Source organism: Plectropomus leopardus, chromosome 11, assembly GCF_026936395.1.
Source record: "Plectropomus leopardus strain MGB_pleo_1.0 chromosome 11, ASM2693639v1, whole genome shotgun sequence".
Classification (NCBI taxonomy): Eukaryota; Metazoa; Chordata; class Actinopteri; order Perciformes; family Serranidae; genus Plectropomus; species Plectropomus leopardus.
The window spans coordinates 34,628,642-34,646,253 of record NC_142186.1 but is presented as its reverse complement, the minus strand read 5'-3'; the positions used below and the strand labels follow the sequence as shown (position 1 = coordinate 34,646,253).

The 17,612-nt window shown below is 40.6% G+C and overlaps 1 protein-coding gene across 1 annotated transcript in view; it reads left to right on the top strand.

The window, feature by feature from the left end:
* Positions 1-17,126, top strand: part of LOC121946308 (semaphorin-7A) — a 53,009-nt gene extending 35,883 nt beyond the window's left edge. The window contains exons 11-14 of the mRNA XM_042490821.2: positions 9,584-9,699; positions 10,801-10,973; positions 11,753-11,808; positions 12,431-17,126. Coding sequence (XP_042346755.1) covers positions 9,584-9,699; positions 10,801-10,973; positions 11,753-11,808; positions 12,431-12,777 — 692 coding nt within the window. The 3' untranslated portion in view covers positions 12,778-17,126. The remainder of the gene's footprint in view (positions 1-9,583; positions 9,700-10,800; positions 10,974-11,752; positions 11,809-12,430) is intronic.
* Positions 17,127-17,612: the final 486 nt, after the last annotated feature.

Genomic DNA, 17,612 nt, shown 5'->3' with positions numbered 1-17,612 from the left:
TGCCAATGGAAGATGTCACAGGGTTAATAAGCCAACTTTGCCACACACTTTAATAACACATACACTGATTGATAGCATTTTGTTTTGCATTTACAGTGTGTGCTGTGTGGCAGAATGCAACGTATGACTGTCAATAATTAACAACTCTGTCATTGACCCTTGCTGTCCACTGTCCCAATCGTTAAGTTTGCTCTGTCTGAAGCTCATGACACAGCTTGATCATCAGTGTCACTGCTCAGGTACCGCAGAGGGGACTTCCAAGTCGTTCTCGTCCCAGGTCGTCACATATTGCTGCTTTGTAGCTTAATATTACAATTTAGATATCTTTTTACATCAGCTCTGAACGTTTCAGGATGCCGCTATCATGATGTCAACACAAGCACATGGTGGGATGCACATGGTTATGTTTAGACAACAAGAGCACATGGCAACAAACGCCGGGACTTTAACAAACACACATGCTGGATTGGATGGTCAGGATTAGGGGAAGGAGGCTTATAGGTTGGTAAAGTAAAGTTCATACTGTAGATGAACACTGGAGTCCTGCATTTAAGTCCAGGTGTGTTCAACCCATCCACCGCCTCCCGCACTTCTTATATCATGTCGTTACCGTCAGAGATTCAACCTGATGCCATCCTGATGTGTTTCATGCGCACGCAACAGATTACAGCGAACATTGTTCTCAAGTGACACCACCCACGCGTGAATCGGGTGGATATGGCAGGTGCCTTTCAGCATCCATCAGCATATGATAACACCGTGCCTCAGACTGTTTAGCCACGCTGTCACCTGACACTGTCTGGCAGCATTAATATGCACATGAAAGGTGCCTTTTGGCGTCACTCTTTTACACCAAAAGCACTGAAAAAGCAGCACTATTTTACAAGTTCATGATGATTTGTTTTCTGATTTGCTGCACCTGTGCACTCAACTAAGAGAAGTTTGGTGAGATTTCAATCTTTGAACAAGGTGCATGTTATTTTTGACTTGTTGACGGAGCCATCTGTGAGTTTCTTAACGTGAAATGAGCCATGGACACCTTGCAGAAACTGGGTGGAAAGATGCTCACTAACAGTTTAGTGTGACCCGAGCGTGTGTAGAAATGCACAGTTTAGGCATAGAAAATAAATTCTTAACAACACAACATAAAATACATTCTGTCCCCATTAAAGAGCTGAATCATGCTCTAATCTTCACCCTCGTGTTTGTAATGCTTCTGTTTTTGTGCCTGTTTCTCTCTAAACTTGTATCGTTTTTGCTTCATATTCAGCTGATCAAAGTAAACACACTCTGGCCGCTCAACACTTGAGCTCAAGTGGAGTGACTAGACTGTGGGTGCCATGCTCAAGGGCACCTTGACGGCAGCTGTTATGAAAGTAGAGAATATTAGTCATCCAATTTCTCTACACATCTTGTTTATTCTTGTCACAGGCGGCAGGCAAAGTGCTGTTGATCCTCGGAGGCTAAAGGAATTCAGTCTAAAATGTTGACCCAGAACAAACTGACAGGGCGGTGCCATGCTGAGCCCTAATTAGCTAAAGAGCTAACTGTATACTCTGAGTTTGAAACTCTTTCTAACTAGTCTCCAGGGACTCCCCCCGTAAGATGCAGGCTGACAGAACGCTGCAGGCTTTGAGGCACTTAATTTCTCTCTCTTTTCATCAGCAGACAGCAAATAATTCAGCAGAATTTATGCATACAATAACCAGCTACTTCAATATCCGTCAGTCTGAAAACATGACAGACAACGTTATTCACGGCGAGCTGATGCAAAATGCTTTCACACTCAGAACTGACTCAACGTTGTGCAGTGTTTACATTCATTTTGACTCAAAAAAAAAATCAAGTTTTAGTTTTCTGATCATTTAAATGATTGTGACCTGATTTCTGCCATTTCATGGCATCTTGGTTATAGTCACCTTTCTCAGACAAACGCCCTCCAAACATGCAGGGTTTTGTTGTCCCACTTAATCACTGGTATTTTTAGTCTTTTCTTGTAGATCTTCTCAATTTCTCTGGCGGCCCTTCAGGTCAGAAGTGTCTGATATTTACAGCTATAGATAAAGATAAAACAACTTTAGAGACTGAAGTATATTTAAGATCAGTCGAGTCTGAGGCAGTTCAAGACCAGCTCCAGAGGCAGAGATCTAATTCTGGGCCGAGTTTTTGGCCACTGGAAGAGAAGCTGAGTAACCCTTTCATCACAGAGAACATTGGCCTTGGATAAATTATGTGAAACAAAAAAAAAAAAAAACTAAACACCTTCAAGAGCTGTTTGGCTCTTTGTATTCACACCATCAAAAGAAACACTTTAGTGATGTACTGTTAGCCACCCTGCAACACAACTTATGTTTGACAAGTCGTTATTCATCCATTCATCCATCCTCTTATTTGGGGCCAGGTCTCAGGGGCAGCAGGCTGTGCAAAGTACTCCAGATGTTCCTCACCCTATCTCTAAGGTTGAGTTTTTTTGTGTGTATTTCAAAACGATCTCATCCTGACTTACATGTTGCCTTTTTGCTGTGGATGTCCGTGTCTACATATAAAGGTCTAGGTATCCTTCTGCGTATGCTGTTGATGTTCTGGGATGCAGCTACCATGATGTCAACACAAGCACATGGTTGGATTACGCTGCACGTGGTTATGTTTAGGCAACAAAAGAACATGGCAACCAATGCAGGGACATCAACAAACACACATGCTGGCACAGAAGGTTAGGTCTAGGCAAAAGAGGCACACAGTAAGGTGTAGAAAAAACAAAACATTCGGACGGGAAGTGAAGACCAGACTCAAACTGCAATCAGGTCTGGGGATTGTTTGTTTCATCCACCGCCCCTCCCGCCCACTCTATAGGGACCTTCATGCTCTTTATATTACATTGTTACCAGCAGTGTTTCAAGCTGACACCATCCAGTAGCTGTCCTGACATTGTCAAATACTCCAGCGGCAGTTTTTGACAGCTTTGGAATGAGAACAAGCTGTGTATTCACACCTTCAGTGGGATCGCTGAAGTGACGGTATGCCAGCGAGCAATGCCCAACCCAGTCTCACTCCGAAGTCCTCACATAGTGACGGCCGGGCAGTGACCTTCCGTGTCAAGCTTTGACGTTTTAGTTATCCCTGCCACTTAAACTTTGACGTTCCTAGTTCAGAGTGAGAGCAGGTTGGGTAACCACGTAATATTAAGGAGCATGAGTGCGCTCACAGGGTGGGCTGAGATGAGTCACACAAACAACTCACTTTCGTGCCGGAGTCCAGAGTTTGCGTCTTGTGTGTGTGTGTGTGTGTGTGTGTGTGTGTGTGTGTTTTCTACTTTCTACACTCTACCATCTGTGACTTTGGTGCCTCATCCCAACTATTGTGACAGTCCACACTGTTGTGTGAACATATGGACCATGGCACTTGATTCCACCACAAGTGCATGTGTTCACATTACACTAACGGGTTGCATCATCCCACCATGATGTCATCCCTCATTTCTATAGTGACATCCCGGCACATTATAGCTTGATGTGGGAAGGATACCTAAAACATCATAGATTGATGTGGAAGGTCACCTGACCGAACAGCATTAACAAGTTCGGAGTGAGAATGTAACAGCAATGCCACCTCCACTTTGAGTTAAAATCCATCCATCCATCTATTCATCTATCCAGAGTCAAAAAAATGTTGTGTTTATGCTCAGTAAAGCCTGGACTGTCTGTTTTTTACAAGGCTAACAGGCTTTTTAAATGGTGGATGCCGGTGCTGCATTGGCTCATTTGTTCGACCAATCACAATACACTTCGTACACACCTATTCTGAAATAGGCATTAAAACAGTTGCTAGTTCTAGCAGTATGGGCACAACTTACATGGGATTCTTAGAAATATGAAGAAGTTTCTGTGCCCCAAAACACCTAATATCTGCAAATCACAACAATGGTAATGTTCGGAAAAGATTGCTGATTTTGCAAATGTTGGTATGGTTAAGGTTAAGCTAAATCGGGATGTGTTAGATGTCCGTCCAGCAACCCAAACTCTTCACCCTTACATATGCTTTGCTACATTAAGAACATGACGTCCTGCATCCAGTGCTGACTATAAAATGTGTTCTGACATGAACCTCATTCCTGGGATAGTGGGCTGCCTAAAACAAGGTAGATCCACAAGTAAAAGGATTCAAACAAAAACATTAAATAAAAACCATCTGAATGCTCAAACTACCTATATACACTGAAAAGATTTCAGCCTACAGCCAGCCAAATTTATCTGATCCTGATTGAGTGGAAATAACTCGTCGACAGTCTAAATAATTGAACAAAAACAAACTGCTGTCTGTTGAAACACACTTGTTATGTGCTCAGAATAAAACTGAAGAAAACGTTCTATATGTGTGATGCTTCAGCCCAGGGTGTTTGGAAAGCAAAGTCAGAGGTGACGCCTCTGGAGAAACCTGAATCTGTGAAATCACTGATTCACTGCAAGGCTCTGCAGGCCGGTGTCAGCTGCAGCCAACAGTGCTGGACACATTGTAAAATCTACAGTTGGCCAGTGAAATTCAACAGCCTGGAGACGTCAGATTGTAAGCGTGTTGTGTCAGGACCCTAAAGAGTCACTTGCAAAAAAAGCAGCAAAGGAGGTGTGACAGGTTGTGGACCTTTGCTCCAGATTTCCTCAGGCTCTCAGTTAGTCTCCGAGGCCAGAGATTGTTGGAAATGTTACAAAAGAACAGGCAGCAGTGAAAGATTTCTCTTCCTTCAGTAACTCTCTGACAGATTGACCACCAGAAGAAGTAAAACTGCTCAGACTTTTCCAGTTCCCCTCGGGGTCGGAGGAAATGTCAGAGCCCAACACTTGTTTCAAGTTGACTTTATGTTTCAGATCAGAAGCTATTTTCTTTTCACACTGTGTGACATTCGAGGTGGCAGTAGCTTAAAGGTTAGAGAGGCAGGCTGAGGTGGAGCACGAAAAAAAAAAAAAAAATCTGAGTTTGAGAAGTGAGTGACTGTGTTAAAATGCTGCTTCTTGCAGAGGAGGGATATTGAGCTACGATGCTGTCAATACGAAATTTAATTTTTATGTGTGTACAACACTACTTCTTTAGCAAGTGTGATTGAGGAGCAACAATCTGCTTTTAATGTTGTTCAGAGGAATCTTTCTGAGTTGAAACAAAACCAAAATGATGTCCTTTTCAAGGTCGAAGATGAAAGCTGATGATGTACATCAAATTTTTACTTAAACCCTTTAACACCTGGATCGACATCAGTTTTCTTGTGCTACATTCCTTTCACCAGCATTTAAAGCTCTGATACCTGAGAAAGTTGGTTTGATTTCTTTCAGGAACAAACATGATGAGCTACTTGGCAAGAAATGTTCTGCAAACTGAAAAAAAAGTTAAAGGTGGCAAGGAAATGATATGAATAATAGCTGGGAGTGGGGGATTATAGATATTATCAAAAAATGGGGGGAAATGTCCCAGAATATAAATATATATATATACATACAATTCTTTTAACTATATATTTTAAACACAACACAAAAGAAGATTTTTATTTTGATTTTTTAGCACTTTTTGAGGTTAAAATAGGTTACTTTTTGCTCTTATTTCCAGGTAATTTTCTTGAAACTTTTTAATAATTCCTTGCCATTTCTGAGCCATTTCTTGTTAGATTTCTCGTCTTTTGGGGTTTTTCTGGGTTTGTTTTTTTTTCTTACAGGACAATCTGTCATTTAAACATCACATCAAGTGTCTCAGGGAAAGAGATTGTGAATCTCAGTGGGATTATTCCTGGATAAATAAAGGTTAAATAAAAAATATATTAATTAATAAGATTAGTTTGAATCTTTAGCTCGAAAAATGTGAATACTGACTGCTGGCCGTCTGTCCAACAGTCAGACCTTTTATATAATGGGTGTGTGCAGCTGTATGGATGCAAAAAAGAAGGTAAGGTGCTTACTGTAAAATATTTTGTGCTCTCAGCAAACTCTCCCTGGGTAAATAAAACTGTTTCTCTCAGCAGATGCTGCATGAGTTCAGCATTGTCACCTTTTCCTCCCCTCCAAATGTCTTGCTGCTATCTTTGTACTGATACACTGTTGTGATAAAAGAGCTGAAAATAGCTGTAGACAGGATTAAAGAATCATAGGAGAATAAACTGGATGAAATTGGGAAAGTTATCTTTGACTACAGAGAGGAAAAAAAGAAGATTTGAAGTTTATGAAAAAGAGACAAGACAGTTTGAGGACAAAAGCAGTCTAAGTGACAGCGAGGAGCTGCCTGCCTAATTACAAATGAGAAAGTGCCTCATGGAAGGAGGGAGCACACAGGAAATGAAGATGTAAGATAAAAAGGTATCACTGTAATCGCATTTTCACAGTTGGGGAGGTAAAATAATCTCAGACGTGACAAAAGACTAAACAAGTCCCAACATCTTTCTGTAGGGAGCCTTTAAAGCTGTCGAGTCATTATTTGGAGAGGAAGTATACGATGAGTAAGGAAATGCAAATAGTAAGTGACTGTGGGAGAACATTTTCTCTGGCTTTCACTCCACTAAAACAATATGCACCAAAAAGGCACGAGGCCATGAAGAAGTAGAGCCTGTAAACAGTCTGTGAGAGTGATGCTGCACTCAGCTGTCTGCTGCTGTAACGCCTTATTGCACAAATGGAGTGATGGCTCTCAGCTGCAGGAATGACTCCTCCATTTTTGAAATCAAGCTGCATGCAAGACAGCACTATCGACCGACAGTGCATATTTGAATGAAGGCGCGGCATCTTCCAGCAGGTCTGCGAGTCTGCTCACGAGATTTTTGCTGAAAACAGGAAACTGAGTTCATGAGGCAAACTTATTTGCTCCGAATGACAGTTGGAGCAAATATTCACACAGACGCACTGCCGTATGTTCATGTGTGCAGAACTGAAAACTATTCTTCCATGTTGAAAACACAAACACAAGTACGCTGTCATTCCTGGCACATGCAAAGACTCAATTCTTTCACTCAGCTTCAAAAACAAAACGAGTACAGGAGAGTAAAGCTGGACTCCCAGCTAGCAGGGAACGTTCCCACAACATTGGCTAATCTTACCTAAAAGTTGCAATAATGTTTTAAAGAAAGCATTTATCTAATGTTCAAAGAAGGATGTTTATCTTTTCAAATAATGTTCCTGTAAAGTTAAATGCTGACTGAGATGGTGCCTTGTACCATTCAACATTAAGAACCAAAATATGCTAGCTGAGCTTACACTTATTTCAGTGATAAATCATACTAATTTATTCATTGAATTTATTGACAATAAAGTTGAGTGTATATATATATATATATATATATATATATATATATATATATATATATATATATATCTACTGAGAGCATAAAAGAGTCTCATGGCTTTAACTCAAACCTGCAAAAAAATGAGAGCAAAAACAAAAGTGTTGTGTTCATGCAGCAGCTCTTAATTGGTGGGTATCTGTCAGCTGTGAAGACCTTTCTGCCCGTTCTGATCACACACATTTGTGAAGCAGGTTTCTGCAGCAGCCACAGGAACACGAGTCTTGAATAGAACTGATGAAGGAGGAACACTACTGCTGTAATTTATAAGCACAATGTTCAATTAGTGAGAAATTTCAGCCTGTTTCTACATGTCGCAGACTTGCTCAGATAATTAAACAAGGAGAGTGCACACAGGGCAGGCAGAGTGGATGTAAGCTGCAGGAAGAGTGAACACCTGAGCAGCTCTTATAGCCTCAGGGTCCAGGTGAACTCAATCAGCTGACGAGCCTCCCGGTGTCTCCTCTCCACACTCTGTGCTTCACAGTTTTCCTATAATGAAACACTATCTGCCCTCAGGTCTGATTTAACATGAATCAATTTAGATATTAGCAACATGTAAGCATGAAGCTCTGATAATGAGGGTCTCCAGGCTAGATTTTGACACAGGGCCCCAACAAAACGGGAAGCACATTAAGGTGCGCGTCACGTCTGTAGATTATGTGCTCCAGTGGTGCATCTATGCATCAACATACATTTATTAAACAAGCGCAAACCAGTTAACATACAGTTGGCCTGTATCTCCTGATGCCGCTGGAGGTCTTGTTAAGTTATTTGAATGCTTTGTTTGTAATCACTTCATACTAAAAGAAACGGATACTAAAAGTGCATTTGTTTGGGGGGGCACTTCTGCAAAATGATTAAAAGCCAGGAGACAGTTTCAACAGCCCAATACGTGTGTAGGATTGTAGGACATTTCTAGAATCTTATGAGGGCAGTTCATGGATTTGGGTACATTTCAACGATTTAAGGGCATTTCTAGGATTTTAGGATGTTTGTAAGATTCCAGGACGTTTCTCAGATTTAAGGAAGATTTTGGGGTTTTAGGACAATTCTATGAATTTTATTTTTTATTTTGTTTGATGTTTCAAGGATTTCAGGACATTTCTGGAATTTCAGGACCTTTTATGAATTTTAGGACATTTCTATAGTTTTAGGATGCTTCGAGGACTTTATGACATTTTTGGATGTTTCTAGGATTTTAGGATCTTTCTAGAGTTTTAGCACAATTTTCGGATTTTGGGGACATTTCTAGGATTTTAGGTTTTGTTTTGGGTGTTTCTCGGATTTTATGACATTTCTAGGATATCAGGACATTTCTAGTACATTAGGGACTTTGTTTGGACCTCAGTGAAGGGGTGCAGGAAATTGGCGCTTTTTTTGATAAACAAGCTCTATTTTGATGCTGTTTTATGCACCCTGGGACCTTATATACGAAAAGTACAATAACAATTCCACGTGTGAATCACTTTATTTTTATTGTGAATTATAAAATACCTGGGGCCACACAGCAACCTATCTAGGGGCAGATTTGGCCCGCAGGCTGAAAGTTGATTTCACTGTGGGATCAGTTAGTTTTTACAAATGATTCAATTTAGTTTATGAAAAATCACTTTTCCATCAGTTCAGAGTGTCTAATCATTCATCTTTAGCTGCTTCGAAAAGATCCCAGTTGAAGACAGGACTAAGAGTTTCTGAACATTGAATGCTCCATCATTTCAGTCAGGAACAAAACTTGATTGATCCAAAATCCCAAAGTTTTTTCTTTTATTGCAGCTAAATGTATTCAACAACTTGTACAGAGTTCAAACTCTTAACTTCAACCTCCCATCAGCAGTTTGTGTATCACTCTTCCCCTATTGGATCACTGCAGCCAGTAGTTTACTTTCTAGAATGATTTTGGCTCCATCCAAGGTTGAGGTTAAACAAGTACCGTTACAGTATTTCTCTCTCTCCAGAGCGGCTCTGCTTCATACACGCCTGCTCAAAAAAGTCTCTGAATCTCCAGTCTACCACTTTGCCTTTGGCCTTGGAGCTTATCTTAAAAGTGGAAGCTGTCCAAGTCAAATTCATGTATTTATAAAACATTTTGGACCAGACAACAAGGGCCTTAACTCCAGCAAAGAGAGAGGACACCAAAATTCACATATTCTAACAAACAGCTCAGATGATTTCTTTTCTATGTGTGAGAGCACTTGATGAGTTTAAAAACTGCAAATCTGTGATCCACCCCTGCACCCCACTCATAATCTGTCTTCTTCTTTACTCTTACAGACCAAGGCAAAGTTCTCAAAGTTCTTCACACCAGCGAGGAAGTCTTCATCATATCTCAATACTCTCTGTTTCACAACGAGGGCCCCGTTCTAAACATGGCCATCGACTCTCCAAAGGTAGGAGGAATAACGGTAAACTGTGGTTTCAGGGTGTGTCATATAGCCTGGTAATCCTGATGATGTGAGCTCAACATTGTGTTTCTCTCTCTGTATCAGTCTGGACTCTCTGACGCCCCAAACACTATCGGTGTGCCAGAATACTTGTCTTGACAGACAAATTATTCAGCCAATCTTGACATAAGCTACAACGCACAGATGTTGGGAGTTGGACAGTAACAGTCGATCTTCATCACCAACAGAGCCAGCTGATAAATCATGCTTTTGCAAAATTTAGTCAGAGAAACAACAAAAACGTCTTTTCCTCCAAAAACTAAACTGCATCCTCTTGTCCTTGTTTAATTGCTGTTATAGACTCTATTTCTGCAGTAACGTCACTTATTGCTGTGCTAATTTTAGAGTTAGCACTTGTTGCTTCAGGAGCCGCGAGACTTCAAGCATTTTACGTCATCAGCTGCAATGCAGTCCCTGATTGGCTGCTTACGTGTTGAACGACTGCACAAATCCCTGATTGGCCCAGATTGGATTTTAATTTCTGGACACAAGGCCAGGCGGCAGCAGGTTCACACTGATACAGAGAGCGAAACAGAATGTTGAGTTTACGTCATCAGGATGGTCTCACAGGGCAAGCTCACACTACCAAATAAATGAAGTATGACTATTAATTAGTGGTGTTTAATCAGGATTCAGTGCTCTCTGCGATGTTAAGGTAGCGTGATAGTCGCTGCAGCATCGCCATAATGTACTACTACTGTGATTTTACCGTGACACTTGATGTTTTAAACAAAAAGAATTGGTGTATGAACAAATCTGAAAGTAAGAAAAGAATAATGTTTTATTTAATGGATGAGGCTGTTAAATCATTCATTTGGGATAATATTATCACTGATGAAATATTAAATATCAAGGATAATAGAAATTCCTCATATTGGGTTCTAGTTGGGTTTTTTTTCATGTTGGTTTGATAGCTGTTTCAGCTACAATAAATATGAAGATACAGTGACTACTCGTAATTATTCTCGTAAAAGTGTGCAGTTCTGAATAATAAAAATGCACTAGAAGATTTATTCCAGTAATACTGAGTAATTTCTTCCTCCAAAGGGACACCTGTATGTCGGTACAGCGATGGAGGTCCAGCGACTGCCACTGGCAGACTGCGGTCGCTATGGCGACACGTGCAGGGAGTGCATCCTTTCCAGGGATCCATACTGCGGTTGGGATCGGGCCAGGAGGAAGTGCATCGCTATCCCACCTGGATACAACGTCACCACTGGGTAGGATTAGATATGATGTCACTGCTGCAGAGCTGTTGGCTGTTTTTACATGTGAGGAGAGGAGGAAAAAAAAATCTGAATCAGTTCAGCCTGATCTGAGATCTGCAGTTTAAGATTGACCATGTTCTAACTGTGGCCATGAGGTGATTGAATACACTTAACCCTTTGGAACCTGAGGAAATTGGCTGCATTTCCTCCAAAAACATGGGAACAAGGCAATGAAAAAATGAATAATGATAATTATAAATTATGGTTTTTCCCTATTTTTTTCCCTAGACATTTTTCCCTAGTTTTTTTTTTTTTTTTAAATTCCTTGCTATTTGTGAAGTAGTTACTCATTCGTTTTTCCTGTGTTTCTGAAAATAAAATGCACCAATTTGCTCATGGTTCAAAGGTTTAAATACTTGTGATCGGCCTCTGAAAGCAGCACAAGAAAAGTGACATTGCTCCAGGATTCAAAGGGTTAAAATGCAGTTCAAAGAACAACTTGGAGATCATCAGAAATGCATGCAGAGCGAACACTGTGTTTCACTGTGTTAGTAAATGGCTTCGGCTTTAATGGATCTTGTGCATTTCCAATTTTAAGGGAGAATATGAAAATCAATCATGTGCCGTAATGAGCCCCTGACTCCTGCCTCCTTCTCCCCCCTGACATTGTTGAATGATTTGTTTCTGCATGTTTTAATTTGCTTCTAACAGTGGGTTGATGTGGAGGCTCATGAGCCATTTGTGAAACGATTTAATGCCGCTAATTTGTCGTCTCTATTATTTTCCAACAGGACACTCATTCAGAATCTGGACCATTCAAACTCCTCGGTTTGTGGGGAAGCTGCTGGTGAGCCCTTATCTGCTCTCTCCCACTCTCTCTGTGTATCTTAATTAAACCAAAATAGGAACCTTTCTGAGCAGCTACAGTAAAAAGATGATTATCATATAATTGAGCAGAGTCCAAAAACCCACAGGGAGGGTTTCTTTTTTTACATCATGGCTTGCCCTGTTTTCAAAGCTCAAAACCCAGTTCTAACCTCAACTAATCATGACAAAATACCCCCCTCTGCAGGGACGGCTATCTCCTTAAGAGATCTGATGTGAACCATGCATTTATTTCCAGTTGTGTCACTGATGCCACTGTATCCTGCCTATGGATACAGTGACAAGTTTTATCTATCTATAAAGACCTTTTATAGTGAAGCACTTTTAACTAAACATTTTTTTTAATCTAAAGGCCTTAGTATCATTATTTTATTGCAAGTCTTTTAAATTATTTTTGCTTTTACTGTTCCATATATCTCTTTTTAATTCTATTGTTTTAACTTTGAGTTGAGCTGTTCTTTGGTATTATGTTGTCCTTCTTCTCTCAGCACCTTGAATCTACTTCTGTGCATGACATGTGTTTTCTAATCATATAATAATTGCCTTGCCATGCCGAATTTTTTTTTATTTCTTTGTCCCTTCAGCTCTGAAGCAGCGTCGCACTTCCCCTAAAGAGGTGTTGGTGCAGTCCAACACCACCATCTTCCTCCCTTGCCCAGTGCACTCTTTCCACGCCACCTACCGCTGGGAGAAAGACAACTGTGTCAAGAACTATCCCTGCATCTTCTCTGGGGACTTCTGCGTCCTGGGGCCGGTTGTTGACACGCCTCTGAGGGATGGCGTGTTCCGCTGTATGGCCACCGAGGACGGGTTCAAGGTTGAAGTGATCTCCTTCAGGCTGAGGAACGACGGCAGGCTCCTGGCCGCCTCCCTGGCCTCCATCTTGGGGCCATCGCTCCTGCTCGCCATGGCTACCCTGTGGCTCCATTAACCGCAGCTACCGCTAATGCTAACCCCTCATCCTTACTGGCTCCCAATGACAGAGCGACAAGGAGCCTCTGTTAGGAGGTGAGGTTCGCAGAGCATCGAAGGACGTGGTTGGGTTGGATGATGAAACCTTTTTTTCCAAATCAATTTTTAGTGAGTCTAGACGATTAAATTCTGTATTTTTTGCATAAAGCGAAATACCTGCAGCTACACCTGTCTTAACAAGACCAGAACTGGAAAATACATTCATTAACAATCAGATTAAAGTTAACAGGAATCCATGAGTTGATGTCTCGAACTCAATTCAACCATCTTTAGGTGCTTTGCGAACTTTTCCTCTCTGACTCAAAACATATCGTATGAGTTGGGCAAAAAAACACCAATACCAGGCCAATTCTTTTTACCATTTCTCTACTTATTTTCAAATTGACTTGACTGTGCTTATTTGTGAATATATAAACCTTTAATACCGCTCCTCATCTAATCATTCATCTCGATAAACTTCATTGGTATAGCTCATTAGTACTTAGAAAAATGTCTGGTATTGAGATTTCAAAAGCCTTAACACTTCTGGGACATAAACTCCTAAGCACAATTTTGCAGTCGAGGCAGAATACTGCAGCCTCGGTCGGACTTGGCGCTATAATTAGTGCAGCTGAGTCTGACAACATCGCTGGGAGGAAGTGTCAGCTTTTTGACAGGAAGTAGGCGGATGGGCAAGAGCTCATTCTCGAACATCACTGTGTCTCAGCACCTCCTCCTCAGACGAGGCAGTTTCTTGCATCTTTTTATCAGATGGTATCAGACATCGTTATTACGCCTTGTTCACAGCTTTGTCCGCTGTTTTTCCTTTTTACATGCCATCGTCTTTCCTCCTCCCCAGAGCATCGGAAACAAAACACTCGCTCTTACAGGATGTGTAAAACACAACATCGACTACAGCTCCTTTGGAAGAGAAGTCACTTAATATATTGCAGTTAGGAGCAAAACACAAATTAAATTCACCTCAATTGACCTGAAAGTTTTGAAATCTGGATCTAGTTTTGTTGTGGAGAGACGGTGGTTGCAAGTCATGTGAAATAGCAGTGACCTTTTTGCTTATTCTGGGTACGTCTGCAGCAGTGCAAAATCCCGAGAGTCCGTCAGTTTTTAGGAAACAGAGCGGAGAGCGACAACAAGAGCTAATCTGCTGCAAATGACACCCAATTTCTGTCAACCCGACAATGCGTAAAGATGTGAACAAGGTGTTGCGCTATAGCAATTTCAATAAACACACACTTACATACTCATGAGGGCAAATGAAGCTAAACGGAAACTGCATATTAGGCTTGCATTTTATAGTTTGCTTGGAGGAAAAAAAAAAAAAAAAGGCTTGTATTTAGATCTGTGAAGTGTGTTCTGTATTTTATTGCTCCGCAGCTGCTGATTTCTACCATTGCTGCCTCTGTACGTGACATTTTGTCCTGATCGTTTGGGTTCTTCTGCCATAGTCTGAATTTGATATGTAACCATTGACTGCTTTGCCTCTTTCCCCAGGGACATCAGTGCAATTAGGCAAGAATTTTTTTTTTTTTTTGTCAGATCTCGATGCTGTGAAACAAAAAGCTTGACAGATTCCAGCATGATGCTCCGCTGATGTGCAGCAGCAGCCACAACCGAGAGCAGTCCGCAGCATCATCCCATAAACTCGTCTCTAATAACAAACTTTATGAAGACTAAGAGGGCAGTTTTAAGCTGAATGTGAAATGAGAGTTGCGTGACTGTAGCTGCAGTTCAACAGTCTTGAAATGCCAAAAAAAGTAAAGCCAAACCTTCTGAATACTGATCAGCTGACTGGAAAAGGAGGCTTGTGCTGTGATGAATTATGCAGTGGATTAGCATGTTCTCCAGAGCTTTGAGAATTATCATTCAGTAGTGTTACATAAATCTGCCTTCCACAGTGGCAGAGATGTCATTAATAGCTAATAAGACAATAGAGCCGGCTCGTCATGCACCATATTAAAGAATTTATTTTACACCGTCAGGGATATGAGCGGCGAGCGTGTTCTCGGCTGTGGAAATGTCGAGGTGCTGTCGCGTTTCTCACTCAGCCCGGTTGTGTGTTGCTGCTGGGGGATCTGCTCGCTATCTTCATTGCACTGACGCGGGCGACTGACTGTGCCAAGTAAAGAAAACATGATGCAACAAAGCTATGTTGAGCCAACTCATCCTCCTTCTTATGTTCACCGACAGAGTCCTTTCGCTCCTCACTTGGCGTAATCGTAAACTCCTGAGCGTGTGTCGGTCAAACCCACATACACATACTTTGTGTGCAGGTCAAACATGCATACTGTCTTTGTGTCGCCGCCAGTGTGGAGAACACCAGCCACAGGTTAAGTGCTGGTAAACATTTAGTCGAGGCTCGTAAGACAGAGACCTTTGGCTAAACGTTAACTTAACATACACAACTATAACCTCCTTTATGCTATATATCTATAATGCTGTGATTGTTTCGCTGTGATCAGAAAGCTGATATCACCAACCAATATGAGAGGAGGGGCCAGTCAGGCAAACACTCCTGTGCTGCGTCCAAAATCACATACTGTGCATATGTGTACCATCATTCAACATACTTTTGTGCAGGTTGGGCTAGTTTCCATTACAGTTTTGCACAAAATGTAAGCGTTATTTTCAAAATTTCAAACACATCTGCGAGATGACCGCTTTCCACTGAGTGATGTTATGCGACTTCTCATCTCACAATAACATAAAGGGAAGCTTGGCCATGGATGTTCAAAACATTTTCAGGTTTATTTCATTATTTACAATCTAAGGCCACATAGGTGAGTTATACAAGTGGAAAGGCGAGCCCCTTACACGTGGGAGTGGCCACATATAAGGGATTTCTGGGAGGTGATAGTCCACGATTTCACAGAGAAATTGTGGATTCAAAACTTCCAGATGATGCCCTCAACTTTTGAAGAGTTATGTGATGCAATAACAGCTATTGTAGCTCCTGCTGCATCATGAGGGAGCCAGTTCCTACCGACCAACGCGTAGCCATAGCATCATGTGACCTAGAAAAGCCAAAAAAGTGTTTCCATTGCAGTTTTGCAGAATATAGCTTTTTTCAAATTGCCTGAAATACCACTTCATGGGAGCTTGAAAACTTTTTTTGCGATAAATGGGGGCTTTTTCGCAATTGATGTATTTCCATCAGCCATATTTTCTATTCGCAATTTAAATTTCTGCAGTTTGAGGGTTAATGGAAATCCGCCTTGTGACACACCATCCACCATCCCCTCCACTTCTCGATGAAAAAGTCAGCTAATAAATTAAGTCCTTATAGAAATGTTATATGATACCTATGAATGTTACGTATATGTGGATTGAAGAAATGTACAACGCCGCCATATATTTCTGGCAGCTGGTCTGGAAAAGATCACAGTCATAGTTTAAATAAATACTTTTTAGTTGCCCAAACATAACCCGACCTTAAGGACAGAGGTGACAGTCTCTCTGATTAATTTTGAATGCATTCAAAATTTATATGTATTCATTGTGCAGATGAAAGAGCAGAGAGTCTGTGTTAAAGTATCGATTTAGGGCATACAGTAGGTGTGTTTCCTCAGCAGGAGGGCTGATCTCGTGCCACAGAGTGTAAAATGTGCTCAGACAGTTGTTGCTGTGCAGAGCTGATTGTATTTCCTCTCTGCTCCTCCGGCAGGTGGACTCAAGCTTTCATCATTCAGCACTTTACCCCCTCATCATCCTCAAACCCACAAGGCTTTCCTTTAATATCAACACTCTTCCAGCAAATGCGTGGAATTAAGATTTATAGCATTTAAAGCATTTACCAACGCTCACCGTCTACAAATCTCCTATGTGTTCAAGTCCTTGCTTTGATATGGATATCCACACAGCTGCTTTATCAAAATTCAGTTATCACTCACTCACATCCGTCATCGTCAGCCCGTCCGATAAAAGCTAATCTCCTTCAAAGCAAGCTCTTGATTTGCCTTCAGGAAACCAATTTAATGGATCACGCTATCTGCTGTAAACCAATCGACAGAGAGAGAGGCGGGTGGCTGTTTTGTTTGCTCTGGGGTTTTTGAGTGTCAAGTACTGTACATGATGTGTGCCCACAATTCTGTGTCTTGATATATCTAATTTTGAAAGTAACATGCCAAACTCTATTATTAAAAAAAGAGATTTATATTGGTGCCATGCCAGTCGAATGCCATCTCATAACATGTATTTTTAAAAAAATCAGATATCTATAGTGCAATAGATATTCATGTAACAAATCCATATTGACATGTGTTTCCCTGAACATGTGCGGTGAAAATTAATAAAATATAAGTATAGAGAAAAGGTTTTTTGTGTTTATTTTATTGAATCCTCTAATTTACCTTTAAATTACATTAATTTAGGAAGAAAAAGAAAAGACCTACCTTTTTTTCAAAGGGAAATTAAAAAAAAAACTAGTAAAAAATGTCCAGAAAATTACATTCATAATTATTATAAATATTTATTTAAAATCATGTTCCAAAAAACATTTTGTTGTTGTTGTTGGGGTTTTTTTTGTTTTTGTTTTTTATTTCAGTATTTTTGGGGGATCAGTTCTTGTTTTTATTGTTGCTGCTTCTTTGTTTTTTCTTTTTCTTTTTTTTTTTTAAACTTAATTTCTGGCTAGTTTTTGGGCGTTGTCCTGTCCAGTATCTAGAAATACATCTGGAATACTGAACAAAAATCCTCTCAGAAATCATGAAAATAATTTGGATTTAATCAAAATCCTGACCCTAACAACACCTCACATAGGTAAATAATAATTTGTCCAATATTTGGTTAATTTACATT